The sequence below is a fragment of the Schistocerca piceifrons genome, chromosome 9, assembly GCF_021461385.2.
Source record: "Schistocerca piceifrons isolate TAMUIC-IGC-003096 chromosome 9, iqSchPice1.1, whole genome shotgun sequence".
NCBI lineage: Eukaryota > Metazoa > Arthropoda > Insecta > Orthoptera > Acrididae > Schistocerca > Schistocerca piceifrons.
This window is the reverse complement of record NC_060146.1, coordinates 203,673,019-203,693,198: the sequence shown is the minus strand read 5'-3', so window position 1 is coordinate 203,693,198 and position 20,180 is coordinate 203,673,019. Positions and strand designations below refer to the sequence as shown.

At 41.0% G+C, this 20,180-nt stretch overlaps 1 protein-coding gene across 5 annotated transcripts in view; it reads left to right on the top strand.

Moving 5' to 3' along the window:
• LOC124716904 (kinesin light chain) overlaps nt 1-20,180 on the top strand; it is a 423,269-nt gene that overhangs the window by 304,138 nt on the left and 98,951 nt on the right. For all 5 annotated transcript variants that reach the window (XM_047243463.1, XM_047243466.1, XM_047243462.1 and 2 more), the window contains 2 exons: nt 12,431-12,655; nt 14,735-14,831. In XM_047243463.1, the coding sequence (XP_047099419.1) occupies nt 12,431-12,655; nt 14,735-14,831 (322 nt within the window). The remainder of the gene's footprint in view (nt 1-12,430; nt 12,656-14,734; nt 14,832-20,180) is intronic.

Below are 20,180 nucleotides of genomic sequence, written 5' to 3'. Positions count from 1 at the left end.
GCATGGCCGGGATATCCCTTTTTTTGCGTTTAGTGTTATCGTAATGAACCCATTTTCGTCCCCGGTCACAATGCGATGTTTGCCTCTGAAGCAACTGTTCGCAAACACACAAACGCCGTTCAATGTTTGTTGGTTTCAGCTCACACGGAACCAAAGTTCCTTCATTCTCAATCATGCCCATAGCCTTGAGACTTATGAAATGGCTTGCTGTGTCACTCCCACTAATCGTGCCAATTCTTCTAGAGTTCGACGCGAGTCTTCACTCAACAGTGTCTCCAATTCTGCATCTTCGAAAAAATTCTCTCTTTCACCACTATGTCGGTCTGCGACCTTAAAATCACCGTTCTTGAAGCGTTGAAACCACTCACAACACGTTTGTCCACTAATAGCGTCCTTACCATACGTGCTTGAGAGCATTCGATGAGACTCAGCCGCTGTTTTCTTCATATTGAAACAAAACGGCAACACCTCCCGCAAATGACGAGAATTAGGCTCTTAACCTGACATTTTCAATCAAGAACAACTTTATGATGCAGACACAAATACACTGTTTGAATGTGAGGTTATGTTGACAGACATGACGTCTGCGATCTGTTTCTTTCGACCGCTACTTACTGTTGTCGCCACCTATACGGCAAACGGCGGAAGCAAAGTAGTACACGTTGTGGTAAGCTATCAATATAGTCCTATCCACAGTAAGCAGGAGATCCCGGGTTCTAATCCCGGTCCGGCACCCCTTTTCACTCGTCGCCTCTGATTCCTCAAGAAGTCTCGATGCAGCTCTCACAAATGTTTCAGTTCTTTCCTTTCTCCCCCATCATCTACCAGTGCATTGTTGCCTGTTCCAAGCGACGGTTGAGGTAAGCACTAGGGATGGGCAAACTGAAACACGTAACTGTTTCGAAACAAATGAAACAGTACACTGTAATGTTTCGATACGCCGTTTCGAAACAGTGAAACAGTTTGTGTTTCGTAATCTAATAAACCTACACATTTTATCATCTTGACTGTCTACTGTATAAGTAGGTCCGCATAAACACAAATGAGGTGCGAGAGCGCTAATCATATCGCAGAAAGTATGAAATTATAACTTAGGCGTCCTGGCAGTTTCGTATTTCCTGCAGCAAATGCGCTGCTTCCGTGTCGTGTGACTTTCATACTTTTCAATTGGCCGAGGACAGCCATAGCTGAAGACAGAAGAACCACCACGAAAGGAACTGGAGGTGGGAGCAAACTGCAGAAACAACGGATATGCTAACTGGGATTCCCACATTCCGTTAGTACGGGTAATATACCCATCCTGCTAATTTCCATGCACACAAAGGGAATCATTGTGGATAATAGGCACAGTGACTATAGACTCACAAATAATGCCAAATAATTCGAATAAATAACAAAATATAACGGAAAAAAATTTTGTCTTTCAAGGTCTTTCGAACCGTTACTATAAATTCACCATGCTCCCCGTTCACCATTACACTATCAGTGATATGTCAGACAGATTGCTTGCAGTTATACCTACATAAAATTTATGTATATGTCTAATAACTGTCACTCTACGCCCTTTTTCATCCAAAATGTTGTAGGCTTACTTGTGTTTCTTAATATGATTACTGTACATGAACAGAGAAGCGTATGTTATCAAAAAGGGCAATTTAACTGAATTATTGTCACGTATTTATTATTTTGAATGTGAATAGTATGCGTTTTTTATTGTTTGGTTAGTGTTTATAAAGCAGATGTTACGCCATATCGGAATATGACAGACAGTCAGCTAGAAACGAAGCTTTATTTTCGGATATCTTAAGCTCCATGCTATTGCTTGTCAAAATGATTACACCACTCTTGAAAGTGTTCCATGAAGTGGTATGTTAAATGTGTGTCAGTACCTGTGCCGAGCCCGAATCTCGTTCGACACAGAGCGGAATGAAACATCACTGTTTCGATACAGTTAGTCCGTTCCAAGCACTGGTGGACTGAAACAGCCTTATTTTGAAACAACGATACAGTTTCTGTGTGTGGCTCGAGATCGAATCTGGTCCAGTTATCCGAGACAGGGGCAGAATGAAACACCACTGTTTCGAAACAGTGAACCACAGCCGTTCCGAAACACTGAATCTGTTCCACGTATCGATACACTGTATCGAAACATAGAAACAGTGGCCAAGTCTAGTAAGCACAAACACATGCTCTGCGCTTGAAAAAAGCGGGTATATTGCAAATCACATCTCTCACTTGCTTGTGCAGAAATTTTCGTTTACCACCACCATCAGCCGTGACTGTTCGCAACGAATGGAATGGAAATTCACTTAACTCGTTACGATCACATTTAATGCTCGCACTGGCGAAGACATTCATAGCAGAGCGCTGAGAACAATAATGAACACTCATTGGCGTCGGAGAATGTCTGACGTAAATGCAAACTTGGCCACCATCGTTCGTGACTCCAAGTACAATAGTAGCAATCTATAGTCTGATTAAAATTACTTGACAACTGACACTTCACAGTCTGGATCTGGTTTCCTTCAATTAGACCGCTCAGCACCACGCCCGAACCGTTCGCCGTTGCCAAATTTCCACAATAATTGGTCAGTTAACCTTGTCCGGCTTTGTTCCTTGTTATGTTCGCATCTCGAATCCTGGATCTTACACTTCAATTTCGTATTTCATCACCCATAATAACTGTAACACATGCACGCGCTACGTACACGGCCGTAACCCACCACTACTAGATCCTTTCGCACAAGAAGCGATTCATCGTCACATACACAGTTAATATAATCACAGAGATCTGCTTACATTGGTAGTTTCGCACGACATTACGTGAAGCCAAACTTTGAAGGCTGCAGCTCATCGTTGCTGCTCGAATAGCTATCATAAACGTAACAACTTAAGCATGGTAGAGTAGTACCATAGTGGTTAGACTATGAAGTTGACATGTGATAGGTCGTAGGTTAAACTCGTGAAAGATATCGATTTTTTAATTTCTAAATTTAATAAAAAGATTATTATTTATACAAGTAATTGATTTAAATGCAATTTTTTTTCTAATACTTTGCTTCCTCATTTTCACTATTTTTCTTCCTACCATACTTTCATTTGGAATCCGCCAGTATCTTCTATAATCTGCAACCAAGTGCGAAACAGCACTGCTCATCGGCCGGCAAGGCGGTAGTTCGTGTAGCCAGTGCAAGAATAGTTCATTACGAGACTGTGTTACGGTTAAGACAAGAGTTTAAATTCGGGGCTACAGTCCGCGTCGTCTGCTGCAATTAATTCATTGGTCACTTAACCCTTTATGATCTGACGGGACTTCAGAGTCCCACATTGTAAAAATGAGTGCAAAACATTCTTCGTCATTTGAATTGCCGCGGAAATGTAGCGCGCCACTTAGTCTTGCTTTAATATATTGTTAAAGCAGCGCAGTTCTTTCATGGATGTGTTATCAATGACGCCAAAACAATTTGAATTTCAGCGCGCGCAGTCCTTGCGGTATTTGGTTGTATGCAGTTGCAGGGTGACCGTTCAGTTTTTATCCCGTGAATTTCCTGCGAGAATCCGATTTTCATAATTTTTTTCCTGTTACTAGGTAAGTCAGTTTATGCTAATAATTGGCAAGAAGCGGAATATATAATAAATTCTTAGAAGTCCCAAATTATCTTTACAAATTTATTCTAAATCCCGTCAGGCCTATGACAGTTGAAAGATGAAGACATACTAGAGTTCCTCCTGGAGGATTTTCCATCTGACATAGATACGCCTGAAGAGGAAAGTAGCGATTCTGATACAGAACAATTTTTTGAAAAATTCGAACTCAGCAATGTAAAAGTACAAAGAACAAAACATTATGCCACACCATCCACCAGTCGACAAGAGAATATTTCCTCTTCTTATCAAGGAGCTGAAGAAATACATATAGAAGACAGTGATGATTTTCAAACAAGAAAGTAACAATGTACAAGCGCAACAAGAGGGAAATAACAAAAAGCAAGCTGCTAGTCGCGAAGACTATACACACTCCCTCCGCTGAAAATGAAAGAAATGACGAAATTGTGAATCGCAATCTAAATGTTTTTCGGAAATTTAGGAGACAAAACACTGTAACAGATTGCCCAAAATTCACGCTCCAAAAGGGAGTGATCGAGCAATACCTTTCCCAAAAGGATTCTGCGACAGATATCTTTTTGGCTGTTTAATCGAGCAAAGGGATTGAAAATATTTTTCAAGGTAATCTATATATTGTGCAAACTGGGAAACATTCAGCCTATAACTGAAGGAGAGCTTTACGGTTTTCCTGGTCTTGAATTCTTCTGCAGATATCATCGTTTGCCACGAGAACGTCATTATTGGTGTTGTGATAGTGATCTGAACGTTCCACTTGTCACGCAATGACGAGAGATATACAAATTCTGTCAGTGATTCATCTGAATGATAATCTTTCTATACTTACGAATAATACACACTATAAAATACGTCCGCTAATTACAAAGGACTATCGTCCCTAAAACAATACAATCCGATGAAGCCAGTGAAACGTGGGTACAAGCTTTCCTGTCGTGCAGATGTCAGGCTACATGTACGAATTTGATGTTTACCAGGATTAAACATCTACGTGTACATCTACGTGAGTATTCACAATTAAGTGCCTGGCTGAGGGTTCAACGAACCACCTTCAAGCTGTCTCTCTGCCGTTTCACTCTCGAGCAACGTGCGTGAAAAATGAGCACTTAAATTTTTCTGTGCGAGCCCTGATTTCTCTTACTTTATCGTAATGATCATTTCTCCCTATGTAGGTGGATGCCAACAATGTTTTCGCAATCGGAGGAGAAAACTGGTGATCGAAATTTCATGAGAAGATTCCGTCGCAACGGAAAACGCCTTTGTTTCAATGATTGCCACTCCACGTATCATGTATGTGGCAATGTCTCCCCTATTTCGCGATAATACAAAACGAGCTGCCCTTCTTTGTACCTTTTTCGATGTCATCCGTCAGTCCCATCTGATGCGGATCCCACACCGCACAGCAGTACTCCAGATTAGGGCGGACAAGCGTAGTGCAAGCAGTCTCTTTGGTAGCCCTGTTGCACCTTCTAAGTGTTCTGCCAGTGAAGCGCAGTCTTTGATTTGCTCTACCCACAACATTATCTATGTGATTTTTCCAGTTTACGTTGTTTGAAATTGTAATCCAAATTTAGCGGATTTCTTTTAGTACTCACGTGAATAACTTCACACTTTTCTTTATTCACGGTCAATTGCCACTTTTCGCACCATACAGATATATTATCTAAATCATCTTGCAAGTCGTTTTGCTCATCCGATGACTTTACAAGACGGGAAATGAGAGCATCATCTGCAAACAAGCTAAGACGGCTACTCAGATTGTCTCCTGTGTCGTTAATATAGATCAGGAACAATTGAGGGTCTAAACACTTTCTTGGGGAACGCCGGATATTACTTATGTTTTACTCGATGACTTTCCGTCTATTGCTACGAACTGTGACCTTTCTTACAGGAAATCACGAATCCAGTCGCACAGCTGAGGCGATATTCCGTAGGCACGCAGTTTGATTAGAAGACGCTTGTGAGGAACGGTGTCTAAAGCCTTCTGGAAAATGGAATCAATTTGACATCTCCTGTCGATAGCACTTATTACTTCACGAGTATAAAGAGCTAGTTGTGTTTCGCAAGAACGATGTTTCCAGAATCCGTGCTGACTGTGTGTCTGCAAATCGTTTTCTTCGAGGTAATTCGTAATGTTCGAACGGCAAAGGATTGCTTGTAGTTGGTGGAAGTGTAGTGCAGAAACAGACATCCCGCCTCTCTACAATAATTATGTAGTTGTGATGGACAATTATTTCTCTTCTGTGGATATTTTTGAATATCTAAAAGCTCATGGTGTATGTGAGTGTGGAACTGTGCGTCCCAATAGACTCGGCCTACCAAAACTAAAGTGTGATCAGGAGCTGTTAAGAGGCGAATTTGACAGTCAAACTTCGGAAGGAGGAATTACATTTTTCAATTGGAAAGACAATAGGAGTATGTATTTTTTATCTAATTTTCATGGAACTGAAGCGGTTAACATAAAACGGAAACAAAAAGATGGTACAGAAATTGACGTGATGGCCCCAGTAGTGATTAGAGATTACACTCCACATATGAGTGTAGTTGATTAAGATAAGGACATATGCACCGATCCATTTATGACAGATTGGAAAGCTAAAAAATGGTGGCACCGCCTGTTTTTCGCTGCCATCGATATCACACTTGTGAATTCATACGTTATACGAGGTGCATTCAAGTTCTAAGGCCTCCGATATTTTTTTTTTTTCTCCGGACTGGAAAGAGATAGAAACATGCGCATTGTTTTAAAATGAGGCCGCGTTCATTGTCAATACGTCCCAGAGATGGCAGCACTGTACGGCAGATGGAATTTTACCGCCAGCGGCGAGAATGAGAACTATTTTAAATACTTAAAATGGCGACGTTTTCCTTACTTGAACAGCGTGCAATCATTCGTTTTCTGAATTTGCGTGGTGTGAAACCAATTAAAATTCATCGACAGTTGGAGACATGTGGTGATGGAGTTATGGGTGTGTCGAAAGTGCGTTCGTGGGTGCGACAGTTTAATGAAGGTAGAACATCGTGTGACAACAAACCGAAACAACCTCGGGCTCGCACAAGCCGGTCTGACGACATGATCGAGAAAGTGGAGAGAATTGTTTTGGGGGATCGCCAAATAACTGTTGAACAGATTGCCTCCAGAGTTGGCATTTCTGTGGGTTCTGTGCGCATAATCCTGCATGACGACCTGAAAATGCGAAAAGTGTCATTCAGGTGGGTGCCACGAATGCTGACGAACAACCACATGGCTGCCCGTGTGGCATGTTGCCAAGCAATGTTGACGCGCAACGACAGCATGAATGGGGACTTTCTTTTCGTCGGTTGTGACAATGGATGAGACGTGGATGCCATTTTTCAATCCAGAAACAAAGCGCCAGTCAGCTCAATGGAAGCACACAGATTCACCGCCACCAAAAAAATTTCGGGTAACCGCCAGTGCTGAAAAAATGGTGTCCATGTTCTGGGACAGCGAGAGCGTAATCCTTACCCATTGCGTTCCAAAGGGCACTACGGTAACAGGTGCATCCTACGAAAATGTTTTGAAGAACAAATTCCTTCCTGCACTGCAACAAAAACGTCCGGGAAGCGCTGCGCGTGTGCTGTTTCACCAAAACAACGCACCCGCACATCGAGCTAACGTTACGCAACAGTTTCTTCGTGATAACAACTTTGAAGTGACTTCTCATGCCCCCTACTCACCTAACCTGGCTCCTAGTGACTTTTGGCTTTTTCCAACAATGAAAGACTCTCTCCGTGGCCGCACATTCACCAGCCGTGCTGCTATTGCCTCAGCGATTTTCCAGTGGAGAAAAGACTCTTAAAGAAGCCTTCGCCGCTGCCATGGAATCGTGGCGTCAGCGTTGTGAAAAATGTGTACGTCTGCAGGGCGATTACGTCGAGAAGTAACGCCAGTTTCATCGATTTCGGGTGAGTAGTTAATTAGAAAAAAAACCGGAGGCCTTAGAACTTGAATGCACCTCGTAGATTCAGATTTCACTGGGCGAATATCTTTCCTTCAGTTCAAAGAGTATGGTAACTCATGGACTTCTGAGAAAAGGCAGAACAGTTTTGAAGAAAAAATGAAGACCAAAGCAAGAAACGTCTACCAGCTCTTTACTGAATAGAAGAAGGAAGAAAGGTTTTTAACTTTCAAACGTGATTCGAACACACAATCTTGGAGCTCATTGACCAAATTTTGTTGCAAGCCTCGGTAGATGTGAAGACTGTGCTATTCATAATATAGAATCAAGGCCTCATTCTGAATGTTCTCATTCTAAAGTATTTTTGTGTGTCAATGAAAGAAAAAACTGTTTTCATGAATACCACTTTTCATGAAGTAATGATTGTTACTGTCTGTACCGTTGTGACCTGAATGGACTCTAAAGTCCCATTTTTAAAACATTATAAAATTCGCAAAACATTATTTGATCTGGTTTTTCTTTATACTAAACTTATTTTCTAACAACTAGAACCCCACAGAAAAATTTGGAAATGTCAGTCAAAAAATAATCAGGCCATAATGGGTTCAAATAAGCTGTAGACAGAGAATCATGCATTTTCCTCATATCTAGCACCGCCTGCTTCCAACATTGTTCCGCGTTACACATTAACAGCATTTGTGACGTTACACATTACAGCATTTGTGACATATCCGCCGTGTTTCTGAGACACACCCATAAGCGATCGGTAGCCGACGTGGCGACACCGTAGCAGCAAGTGATATACGTCAACTTTCAAGTAATTTTAATCAGACTATAGTAAGCCTCATCGTGCTCCCTTGCATGTTCATTGCAAACACATAAAGATGAAGTAGAATGCAGACCAGTAAACCAACCGAGAGTCATATTCCCGTATCATCTCCGTATCGGCTTTCTTAGCGTAAAACATCCCAGTCTCCAACCACAGAGATCTAAATAATCCCAGCCTGACCCCGTCGCCAAGTAGTAGGCTGCTTAAAATTGAGGCTGTTTATGAACACGATAGTGTCGCATGCGTGCAATAAGTTATTTTCACTAACTATTGCGCATGCGTTCTTGTAGCGTTGCGTCCTCTTCGCACGTAAAAAGACAGAGCAGGCAAGATATAAAACACGCACTTGTATTCCTGCAAAATAATTGATAGATGGAATCAACGATTTGCATGACTGGTTTTATGTAATCAAAACTGAAATAAAGTTGTGAAAAAAACTGAAAATGTTCTAACAGCAACACCACTGTTCACTATACACGAGGTGATTCTTTAAGAATCTTTGTCAACTACTGCGTTAGACCCTTCAGCGTAATACCTCACAAATATAATACGCCTGTACCAATATTGGAAGACCTGGAACTTACTTCCGTTATGGTGTTCAGCTCTTTCAGCGATGCTGTTTTCATCTCATCAATTGTGGCAAAACGACGTCCTTTTACGATTGTCTTCAGCCTCGGGAATATAAGCAAGTGAGAGGGGGCCACGACTGACGAATACGGTGGCTGAGGCAACATAGCGATTTTACTTTTTACAAAAAAAAACCACGAACAAGCATTACCGTGATGCAATTTCCACGAGTGGTTTTTCCGTAATTCTGGTCATTCTTTCGGATTGTTTCACAAACGGCACGTAACTGCCAGGTAGTAATCCTTATTGACCGTACAACCATATGGGAGGAATTCGTGATGTACTGTCCCATTTTAATCGAAAAAAAAAGAAACGGTTTTGCCTCTTCCGGCAGTTTCAATTGGGACGATTGGGCCTTGCTTTCCACGCCATACCCGTATACATATGTTTCGTCAGCTGTAATACAATTCCTTAGCAGCTCTGTTTCATTGGCGACTTCATTTCAGCAATTCCTGACAGATGTCAAGTACGCGACGTCGTGTTTGGCCATAATTTAACCCTTTCCGAACAAATTTTGCTGCTTCACATGTCATGCCCAAAACACCAGAAAAATCGTTTAGCATGAGCCAAAGGTTTTGCCGCCATATGCGGCGGTGATTAGGAGATTTTCCAGAACCATTTCCTTTATTACTTCCACATGGTCGTCAGCAACTGATGTGCTAGGGCGTCCTGGGCGGTCGTATTCATCATCATTATTTCGACTCTTTGAAACTTTTATACCACTCGTAAACTCTACTCTTGCTCATAGTAGTTTCGCCAAAAGCCATAGTCAACATTCAAAATGCGGTGCCTCAATTTATTCCATTTTTCAAGTAAAGTCTAATGTAAATTCTTTGACTCATCTTTCTCGAAAATAAAAAATCGCCGAGCACTCGAAAACCCATGTAACCTTCATGACTGTCAACAATAAACTAAATATTCCATAAACCTGTAAACGCAAACATCCATCAGGAAGAAACTGGAAGTCAGATGTATAAAGCCCGCGAAATTAAATAAGTTACATACCTCTTGTACAGGCCTGGTGGCCAAGTGGTAAAACGCGTGTCTAAAATAGAGGTCGCAGTATCGATTAACGGTTGGACCAAGGATTTTTCAGTCTTCGTTTTAACTTAGTTTCCACCTCTCCAGAATATGTGGAGCTGCAAGGAACGACACTTAGTTGGGATACCACGTTAAACTGTAGGCTTGGTTGGATAACAGATGTGTTAGGGACACGTGAGTCGCCGAAGTTTCGTCTTGAGAGACTTGCAACAGGCTTTTGAGTTACCGTACACGAAATTATCATCTTCGAAGTGATAAAGACTGTTGAATTGAGCAACAGTTAGCTCTGGACAGAGCCCGGCAGTTGACTTGGGAACGGAAACTGCTCTTAATTTGACGAAATGCAGACACTAATCTTAATGACTGAATGCAATACATCATTAAAAATAACACCGCAAATAAAACAAAGGGATAAATTTTCTAGTGTCCGATTCCATTCGTCGGCTTTGATCAATGTCGTCATATCTAAGGCAAAGACGCTACGCATAGGCAGTCTATGAAAGCAACAGATCATACTCGTTAACAAATGATTGTAACATACGATAAAATTACTATCACATTCCCGCAGTTATTTACTTAGTCATGAATTATATCGAAACGAGCTGAAGATAACGAAAATTAAGAACAAGAATTAAAAACAAATTATGTCGGGTAAGAAGTATTCTCTTAATTTAAGCGACTAGAAAAGCACGGAGTACCTTTAAATTTTATTACATTAAAGCGCATTGTGAAGTCATATTGTTATAAAATAGCGTTAGTTTTACATTAATTATTGAATCCAAGTGGAGAAGCGCATGAAAGTGGGGTTTTTGGAGAGGAGAGACTAAAATGTATCAGAAAAACGGGAAAAATTAAATGAATGACAACAAACAAATACGAAACAGTAGCATAAAATGTGGAAAATCGACACACTAAATTCTAAAAGAAAAGCCAGTATATGAAAAACGAATATCAACAAGAAATAAGTAATATTGGAATCGATAACTAAAATTAACCTAATCTTGCGTAAGTGACGTCTACCACGCATTTTGCTGTTACGTTTCAATGTGTAGACGTAGAAACTGGCCTTTGTCTATAACTGAAACACTGGTGGTTCTACGTACTAGAATCACAAACTGACGAAGTGCGCTAAGAATAAAATGGTGTGATCATGCGAAGTTATTTTGACGTGATATGAATTTAATGAGATTTGCGCATGCTGGAGTAACAGTACTTTTTGTTGAAATAAAAGTAAAAGATGTAAGTTGCACCTGTTCTGTTTCTGGGAGTTAGTCATAGTGCAAGACCTACAAAAGCCCTATAAAGCAGAGTGAAAACAGACAGAAGCGTTCGCAGCATCTTCAATTGTTGAAGCTTCGAAATCGCTGACTTCACTTAAGAACCATTTTGTTTTCGTTTTAAGTCCTCGAACTTCGGCGGAATGTGTTGTTGGTACCGTATTCAGTCATGGTTCATAACATTCGGCAGGAGGCTGTTAAACTGCAAAATGAAAATGGAAACTAAAAATGACAGTGCTGACTATCGTTCGAAACCGTTAATTGTTAGTTTTCAACGCCTTAATTGTACATACTTCTTTCTCTCAGCTTGTCTTTGTTTACCTGTCATGTAAAATTATTGCCATATAGACGATAATAATATATCACGCAGAATACGCTGTTTTCGTCAATCCAACTTATGTTAAGTCATGCATGCAACGTCAACACAATTTCTTGGGCAAAATTCAGGTTCTCTCTCTCCCTCCCTCTCCCTCCTCCACCACCACCACCACCACCCCTCTCATTTTCAGAGATTGTGCTGCTTCATGTACTTGGATTTGTGCATTTTCAGCATACTAGACCAAAAGGAAGCATTCCATTGATTTTTCTCAAAATTCCTTAGTTATGTCATGTGTTAAACAGATAACTGTGGGATAATGTGGAAGAAAAAAAGTTAACAGATTTAAGAATCACACTTACGGGTGATTAGTATTGAAGATTCCTCCTTACCCTAGTAAAATTGTGTGATCCATTGGTGTACATTGAAAACAAAATTTTAGCTTCTGTTGAGCAATATTATGCTGAAGTTTTAAAATCAGGCGCTACTTGTATCATTATTCATTAATGGATTTTTCACAGTATGTTAGTTCATTCCATTGTGCTTATAACACGATGAGCTGGCTGAAGTGGCCGTGCGGTTAAAGGCGCTGCAGTCTGGAACCGCGCTACCGCTACGGTCGCAGGTTCGAATCCTGCCTCGGGCATGGATGTTTGTGATGTCCTTAGGTTAGTTAGGTTTAACTAGTTCTAAGTTCTAGGGGACTAATGACCTCAGCAGTTGAGTCCCATAGTGCTCAGAGCCATAACACGATGAAAATTTGGAGTTGCCAGTAAGACTTCACACATTTGTTGTGCAGGTTATGACAGCATTATCTGCTCATCTGCAAGTTGTGGAAGCAGAGAAGCAGAAACTACGCACTCAGGTTCGGCGCTTGTGCCAGGAGAACGCTTGGCTGCGTGACGAGCTGGCCAACACTCAGCAGAAGCTGCAGGCTTCGGAGCAGGCCGTTGCACAACTGGAGGAGGAGAAGAAGCACTTGGAGTTCATGGCCTCCATCCGCAAATACGATCAAGATGTCTCGGTAAATACAGGGAACTCAATTTATTGTTTCTGTTACGTAACTCTTTCCATCTTTATGTAGCTTCTGGAACTTTTTGTAATTCGTATGGGCCCAAATTCTTAACCGATGTGGAACACCAGTCACTGTCATATTGTGGAACTAAGGTACTTCTGGTACACGCGCAGCAAACAGTAAGAGATCTCTTTGGATAATGTACTCGGAGAAAAATTTTTACATTTGGCAGATAACACGTCTGATTGATGGCCTTGCATTAATTGAAGGTTGTGCAAGGCAGTTCTAAGTGATGTCTCGGACTAGGCCTGTGCAAAGCCTTTAATTACAATCGTATGCAAGAGAGAACAGGATGGAAAAAGACGGGAAAACATAAAAGCGTCCTCTGAAATACTTTTAACTGAACATAGTAAAAATGAAGCAGAAATAAAGTTCAGGCTGAAACTAAAATCTGTATTGACTGAAGATGAGTTGTAGACGCGTGCTTCCCAGACTGCCTCGTATAAATGTTGTCAGCCCTGCGGCAAGACTGTTTCGTGGCTAAAGGAGGTGTCTGTCGAAGGAGGTGGCGAGCAGACCCAGCAACTGGGAAGAGAATTAATTTGTGGAAATAATGCATAGTTAAACAAAGTTAGCACTTGTGTAGATGAGAATGGAGGACAAAAAGTTTACTTTTTATATTGGGAGCTTTGCTTTTTAGCCATTTAAGTCGAAGCCATTGTTATTGTTTAAACTGCCAAGTTTGAAGAGTTTTGTATGATCTTTCACTATTGTCGGCATAGAATGTCTGTAACTATTAGAAAAGCTGAGATACTTACACCCAGTGTACATTATCTCGTCAATATAGATTGTAAAATGATGGATGGACGTATTTCAAAGACCTGCAAACACGCAACCTTGAAGTTGCTGGGTCAGAACCAGCTGTCAAAAATATACAAAGAACACTTACTTTGTAAGAGTTTCAAACTGCAAGACAGATAGCAGCCAAATATAGGTATGCTTCAGTTGCACAGATGGATCTTGAAAAAGAAAAAAATTGGGAATACAGATTACAGTAAGAGATCAGTAGAGGACCCAGGAAAGGTGTTCAAAGTTGATGAGAAGGATGTATCCTACAGTGTGTTGGGATTTGAGAGACTAGAGCAAGAACTTGTTCAGACACTAAACACATCGTCATGAATTTTGTGCAATTTAGACATTTTTTAAAGTGAAGGAGTAGAAATGTGCATAGTTTCTTTTAGTGGTGGCTCTTTTAATTTAGTAATTACATAATCTGCCCTTTAAGGTAATGTTGCACCGAAATTTATCAGATTTATAGGTAACAGAACTTCCCTACTAGATTATTTAAACAAGAAGTGAGGTTTAAATACGTTAACTACAGAGTTAACTATAAATAAATATAATAAAATTAATTATAACTTATAAAAATAGATCCTACTGCATGAGAGTTCCACCAGACACAATTCCTTGTCCTACCCATGACGGTCTTACATAGCCATATTTATAATTAAATATTAATAATGTTATATTTATTAATATTTCATTATGTAGATTGTTTTAGTAGTGTAAATATAATATTTTTCAAAAGAAAATAGACGTGCATAAGCCATAGTTTCTATAAAATGTTGATTGGCACTCAGTGCTTTGTCCATTTGCTACCCCACCTGTGAAAAGGTTTTAAATACGATTAACAGCTAAGTTAGTAAACATCTGACATTCAGATTGAGAGAGGTAGGTAAAAAGTGATCCATGTGATCATCAGTTTCTATCTACATCTTTTGTTATATTAGCTTTTGATAGTCAAAACACGGGGTGCATTATCCTATCCCTGACGGTGGAATCCCCCCTTACGTTTAATTGTACATCACTGGTGGAATCCAGTCAGGTCTACTGTCCACTTCATGACTTCCATTATTTTTTGCATAGAATGTCCATAACTGTTAGAGAAGCTGCGACCTATTAATGGCTTGAATCTTACCAGTTTAATAAACAGGGTTGTCCATTATTTTAGTTTTATTTATGCCTGTTGTATGTTTATCAGCAGTTCGAATGAGACTTTTGTACTAAATTGGCTTTTTTGTTCTGTAGGGTGATGACTCTAGTTCGGAGACGAAGCAAGATAAGCCGAAGATTGATGATCCTGTAGTAGACCTTTTCCCTGATGAGGACACAGATGAAAGAAACAGTGAGTATAGAGAAGCTGGAGCATGTCTGGAGCACGTGTGTGCTCGTGCATTTCGAAATATCGCTTTACACTAAATACAAGAAACAAGAGACCTCTCACAAATCTAATTGAAACCATTACTACTTGTTAAATAACACAGGCCAACAGAACTGTTCATTACTTTTTGTGAGGAAATAGTTCAGTATTGTGGTATTGTGGTGTTATGGGCACTGAAACTGTATCCGACCTTAGATTTTTTTTTTTTTTTTTTTTGTATCACATACAGTTTTGTCACAATGTGACTGTCATAAAATAGAAAATTGGGAAACAATGTGTTATTGGTTTAAGCAGCGTAAGGTTGTTGGCATTGCAGTCATAAATTATAAATTTTGCCTCATCTGAATCACAAAGATTGATGTTATTGATTGGCTGGTTTGTGCTCTCTTCAAAAACCATCATCAGCCCCACATAATATGTGCAGTTAAGCTTCACATAGTACATAGGCCACAGCAGTTGATGATAGTTTCCAAAGAGAACTGAAACCAATCATAATGAATAAAATGAACCTTTATGGTCCTGCGGCCCAGACAGAGAAAGAAAATTGTTTACATATAATTGTATTTAAAAGAAATTTAATTTTTTGTCATCCACATATGTTTCATCAAGGTGCCAAAAAATCTATATTGCGCAGGAGTTGGCCGTTGACTTGTATTTCGTATCTCTCCCTTCATGAAAGCATGTAATACAGCTAATTCTCTGGTGAATTGCCTGTTGTACATGTTTCAGTGTGAAGTGGCAAACTGTTTAAACCAAATTTTCATAGGGGAAAATATCGATTTGATGGCTTGAATTTTGATCATCAACAGTCAGTCTGACTTCCGAAGCCTTCCAATGTGTTGGCTCCATCAGAAATATAATTTGGGTCCTTATTGTTGCTTAGGGACTTGTTAAACAACCTCTTTGAATCATATCCAAGCTTCCTTTTCACTCAATCATTTTTGATCCAAAGTGGTTATCACATTTTTTGAATATTTGATCCAACAAATACACCCCCTCTTAATGTCACGTATGATGAGAGAACTTCTCAAAAAAATGTTCGAAACATTTGTCATATTTGTGTAAGACTGCCAGAAACTTTTTCATTAAAAGACGTAGAGGTGATTGTAATGTTCCTGCTCTTTTTTGTTTTCATTTTCGTTTTTTCTGTGATCGAGGAACTTGTGCAAAATGTTGTCTTACTATCTAATATATTAATTGAAATAGCAACCAAGCCAGGCGTCATTTTGTTGGGTGAAAAGCAAGATAACTCTTACATGCTTGGCTATTCATGCTCTAGCATTCACATAAAAATGTTGGACCATAGTGCTTTTTGAAGAGCTATATCATTCTTCAATACTTCACTTTTGTATGTCGTGATGCAGTTACAGAACATTTTCAATGGGTACTACTGTTAACACTGTGTAAGATGATTGCTGACAGTTCAGTGCTCTTGCCAGCTTTGTTACGAAGCACTAATTTCTGCAGGCTGGTAGCTGTGTGGCAAAAGTGGTAGCTGTGTGCAGAGTTGTGATAACACTGGCAAGTTGCCATAGAGACCTTAAAAATTGCTCTATGTTATTGGTTGAGGCAGCACTGCAAATCTGCCATGCCCTTACTTTGGCATATGTGAGGAATGCTTTACAAAATAATGTGGACAGAAACTAATGGTACATTGGCCTTTACAAATGTCTGCTTGTGTCTGTGTATGTGCGGTTGGATATGGGTGTGTGTGCGCGAGTGTATACCTGTCCTTTTTTCCCCCTAAGGTAAGTCTTCCCGCTCCTGGGACTGGAATGACTCCTTACCCTCTCCCTTAAAACCCACATCCTTTCATCTTTCCCTCTCCTTCCCTCTTTCCCTCTCCTTCCCTCTTTCCTGACTAAGCAACCGTGGGTTGCGAAAACTTGAATTTTGTGTGTATGTTTGTGTTTGTTCGTGTGTCTATCGACCTGCCAGCACTTTCGCTTGGTAAGTCACATCATCTATGTTTTTAGATAAATGATAGAATTATTTAGATTCAGTGCCTGTTTACAGAAAATATTGTTCTGTTTAAATTCTCAATTTTGGAAAATCATTGGCCGTTGAATGAAAGAAAAACTATAAAATGCAACATTATAATATAAACCAAACAATGGAAAATCCAGGATGGAGTGCAACAATATGAGACGGAAAGACGCGCATGCAAAAAAAAATATAAAACAAAGAAAGTGTGCATGTACGTAGATCAACACCTTCAACCCATTACATGCAGTCTCCCATCCTTCATCAAAGACACCAACCACTTTCTCGAACGCCTGGAATCCTTACCCAATCTGTTACCCCCAGAAACCATCCTTGTAACCATTGATGCCACTTCCCTATACACAAATATTCCGCACGTCCAGGGCCTTGCTGCGATGGAGCACTTCCTTTCACGCCGATCACCTGCCACCCTACCTAAAACCTCTTTCCTCATTACCTTAGCCAGCTTCATCCTGACCCACAACTTCTTCACTTTCGAAGGCCAGACATACCAACAATTAAAGGGAACAGCCATGGGTACCAGGATGGCCCCCTCGTACGCCAACCTATTTATGGGTCGCTTAGAGGAAGCCTTCTTGGTTACCCAAGCCTGCCAACCCAAAGTTTGGTACAGATTTATTGATGACATCTTCATGATCTGGACCCACAGTGAAGAACAACTCCAGAATTTCCTCTCCAACCTCAACTCCTTTGGTTCCATCAGATTCACCTGGTCCTACTCCAAATCCCATGCCACTTTCCTTGACGTTAACCTCCACCTGTCCAATGGCCAGCTTCACACGTCCGTCCACATCAAACCCACCAACAAGCAACAGTACCCCCATTATGACAGCTGCCACCCATTCCACATCAAACGGTCCCTTCCCTACAGCCTAGGTCTTCGTGGCAAACGAATCTGCTCCAGTCCGGAATCTCTGAACCATTACACCAACAACCTGACAACAGCTTTCGCATCCCGCAACTACCCTCCCGACCTGGTACAGAAGCAAATAACCAGAGCCACTTCCTCATCCCCTCAAACCCAGAATCCCCCACAGAAGAACCACAAAAGTGCCCCACTTGTGACAGGATACTTTCCGGGACTGGACCAGACTCTGAATGTGGCTCTCCAGCAGGGATACGACTTCTTCAAATCCTGCCCTGAAATGAGATCCATCCTTCATGAAATCCTCCCCACTCCACCAAGAGTGTCTTTCCGCCATCCACCTAACCTTCGGAACCTGTTAGTTCATCCCTATGAAATCCCCAAACCACCTTCCCTACCCTCTGGCTCCTATCCTTGTAACCGCCCCCGGTGTAAAACCTGTCCCATGCACCCTCCCACCACCACCTACTCCAGTCCTGTAACCCGGAAGGTGTATACGATCAAAGGCAGAGCCACATGTGAAAGCACCCACGTGATTTACCAGCTGACCTGCCTACACTGTGACGCATTCTATGTGGGAATGACCAGCAACAAACTGTCCATTCGCATGAATGGACACAGGCAGACAGTGTTTGTTGGTAATGAGGATCACCCTGTGGCTAAACATGCCTTGGTGCACGGCCAGCACATCTTGGCACAGTGTTACACCGTCCGGGCTATCTGGATACTTCCCACTAACACCAACCTGTCAGAACTCCGGAGATGGGAACTTGCCGTTCAGTATATCCACTCTTCTCGTTACCCATCAGGCCTCAACCTCTGCTAATTTCAAGTTGCCGCCGCTCATACCGCACCTGTCATTGAACAACATCTTTGCCTATGTACTTCCGCCTCGACTGACATCTCTGCCCAAACTCTGTGCCTTTACAAATGTCTGCTTCTGTCTGTGTATGTGCGGATGGATATGTGTGTGTATGCGAGTGTATACCTGTCCTTTTTTCCCCCTAAGGTAAGTCTTTCCGCTCCCGGGATTGGAATGACTCCTTACCCTATCCCTTAAAACCCACATCCTTTCGTCTTTCCCTCTCCTTCCCTCTTTCCTGACGAAGCAACCATTTGTTGCAAAAGCTAGAATTTTGTGTGTATGTATGTGTTTGTTTGTGTGTGTATCGACCTGCCAGCACTTTCGTTCGGTAAGTCACATCATCTGTGTTTTTAGATATAGTTTTCCCACGTGGAATGTTTCCCTAGGAAAGCATTCCACGCGGGAAAAATATACTTAAAAACAAAGTTGATGTGACTTACCATACGAAAGTGCTGGCAGGTCGATAGAAACACAGACACATACATACACACAAAATTCTAGTTTTCGCAACCAACGGTTGCTTTGTCAGGAAAGAGGGAAGGAGAGGGAAAGATGAAAGGATGTGGGTTTTAAGGGAGAGGGTAAGGAGTCATTCCAATCCCGGGAGCGGAAAGACTTACCTTAGGGGGAAAAAGGACAGGTATACACTCGCACACACGCACATATCCATCCACACATACACACACACATATATATATATATATATATATATATATATATATATATATATATATATATATATATATATATATATATATATATATATATATATATAAAAACAAAGATGATGTGACTTACCAAATGAAAGTGCTGGCAGATCGACAGACGCACAAACTAACACAAACATACACACAAAATTCAAGCTTTCGCAACAAACTGTTGCCTCATCAGGAAAGAGGGAAGGAGAGGGAAAAGACGAAAGGATGTGGGTTTTAAGGGAGAGGGTAAGGAGTCATTCCAATCCCGGGAGCGGAAAGTCTTACCTTAAGGGGAAAAAAGGACAGGTATACCCTCGCGCACACACACACACATATCCATCCACACACATACAGACACAAGCCTATTTTTAATAAAGGCCTGTAGGAGGATGCTCTGAATAGCCGGTGTGGATGTGGGAGAGGAAAGGTTGAGGACTTTCATTAAGGATAGGAGTTGACGGGTGTGTTCATTGGCTGAGTTGATGTGTAGGTGAAGGATTAGGTGGGTGAGGGCAATGGATTGTTCAGTTTGGAACTGGTATAGGGACTGATGGAAAGAAGGGTTGCAGCCAGAGATGGGAACTTTTAAGTGTGAGGCCTTTGGGGGTTATGCCAAATGTCAGACAAGCCTGAGAAAATAAAATATGCGAGCGTAATCTGGCTAGGTTGAAGGCATGTTTGCGGAGGGAATGTAAATAAAACTTAATGGGGTCGTTGTGAGGGTGTTGTGAGGGTGACATGGTATTAGAAGGTGGAAAGTGTAACATGAGGTTGAAATGAAAATGAAAGATAAAAAAATATATGGGGAGAGATAAGGGTGAACTAGAAAGTAACTGGAGATCTGGTATGAAAAAAGGCGAAAAAGTGTTGGTTAAGTTGAT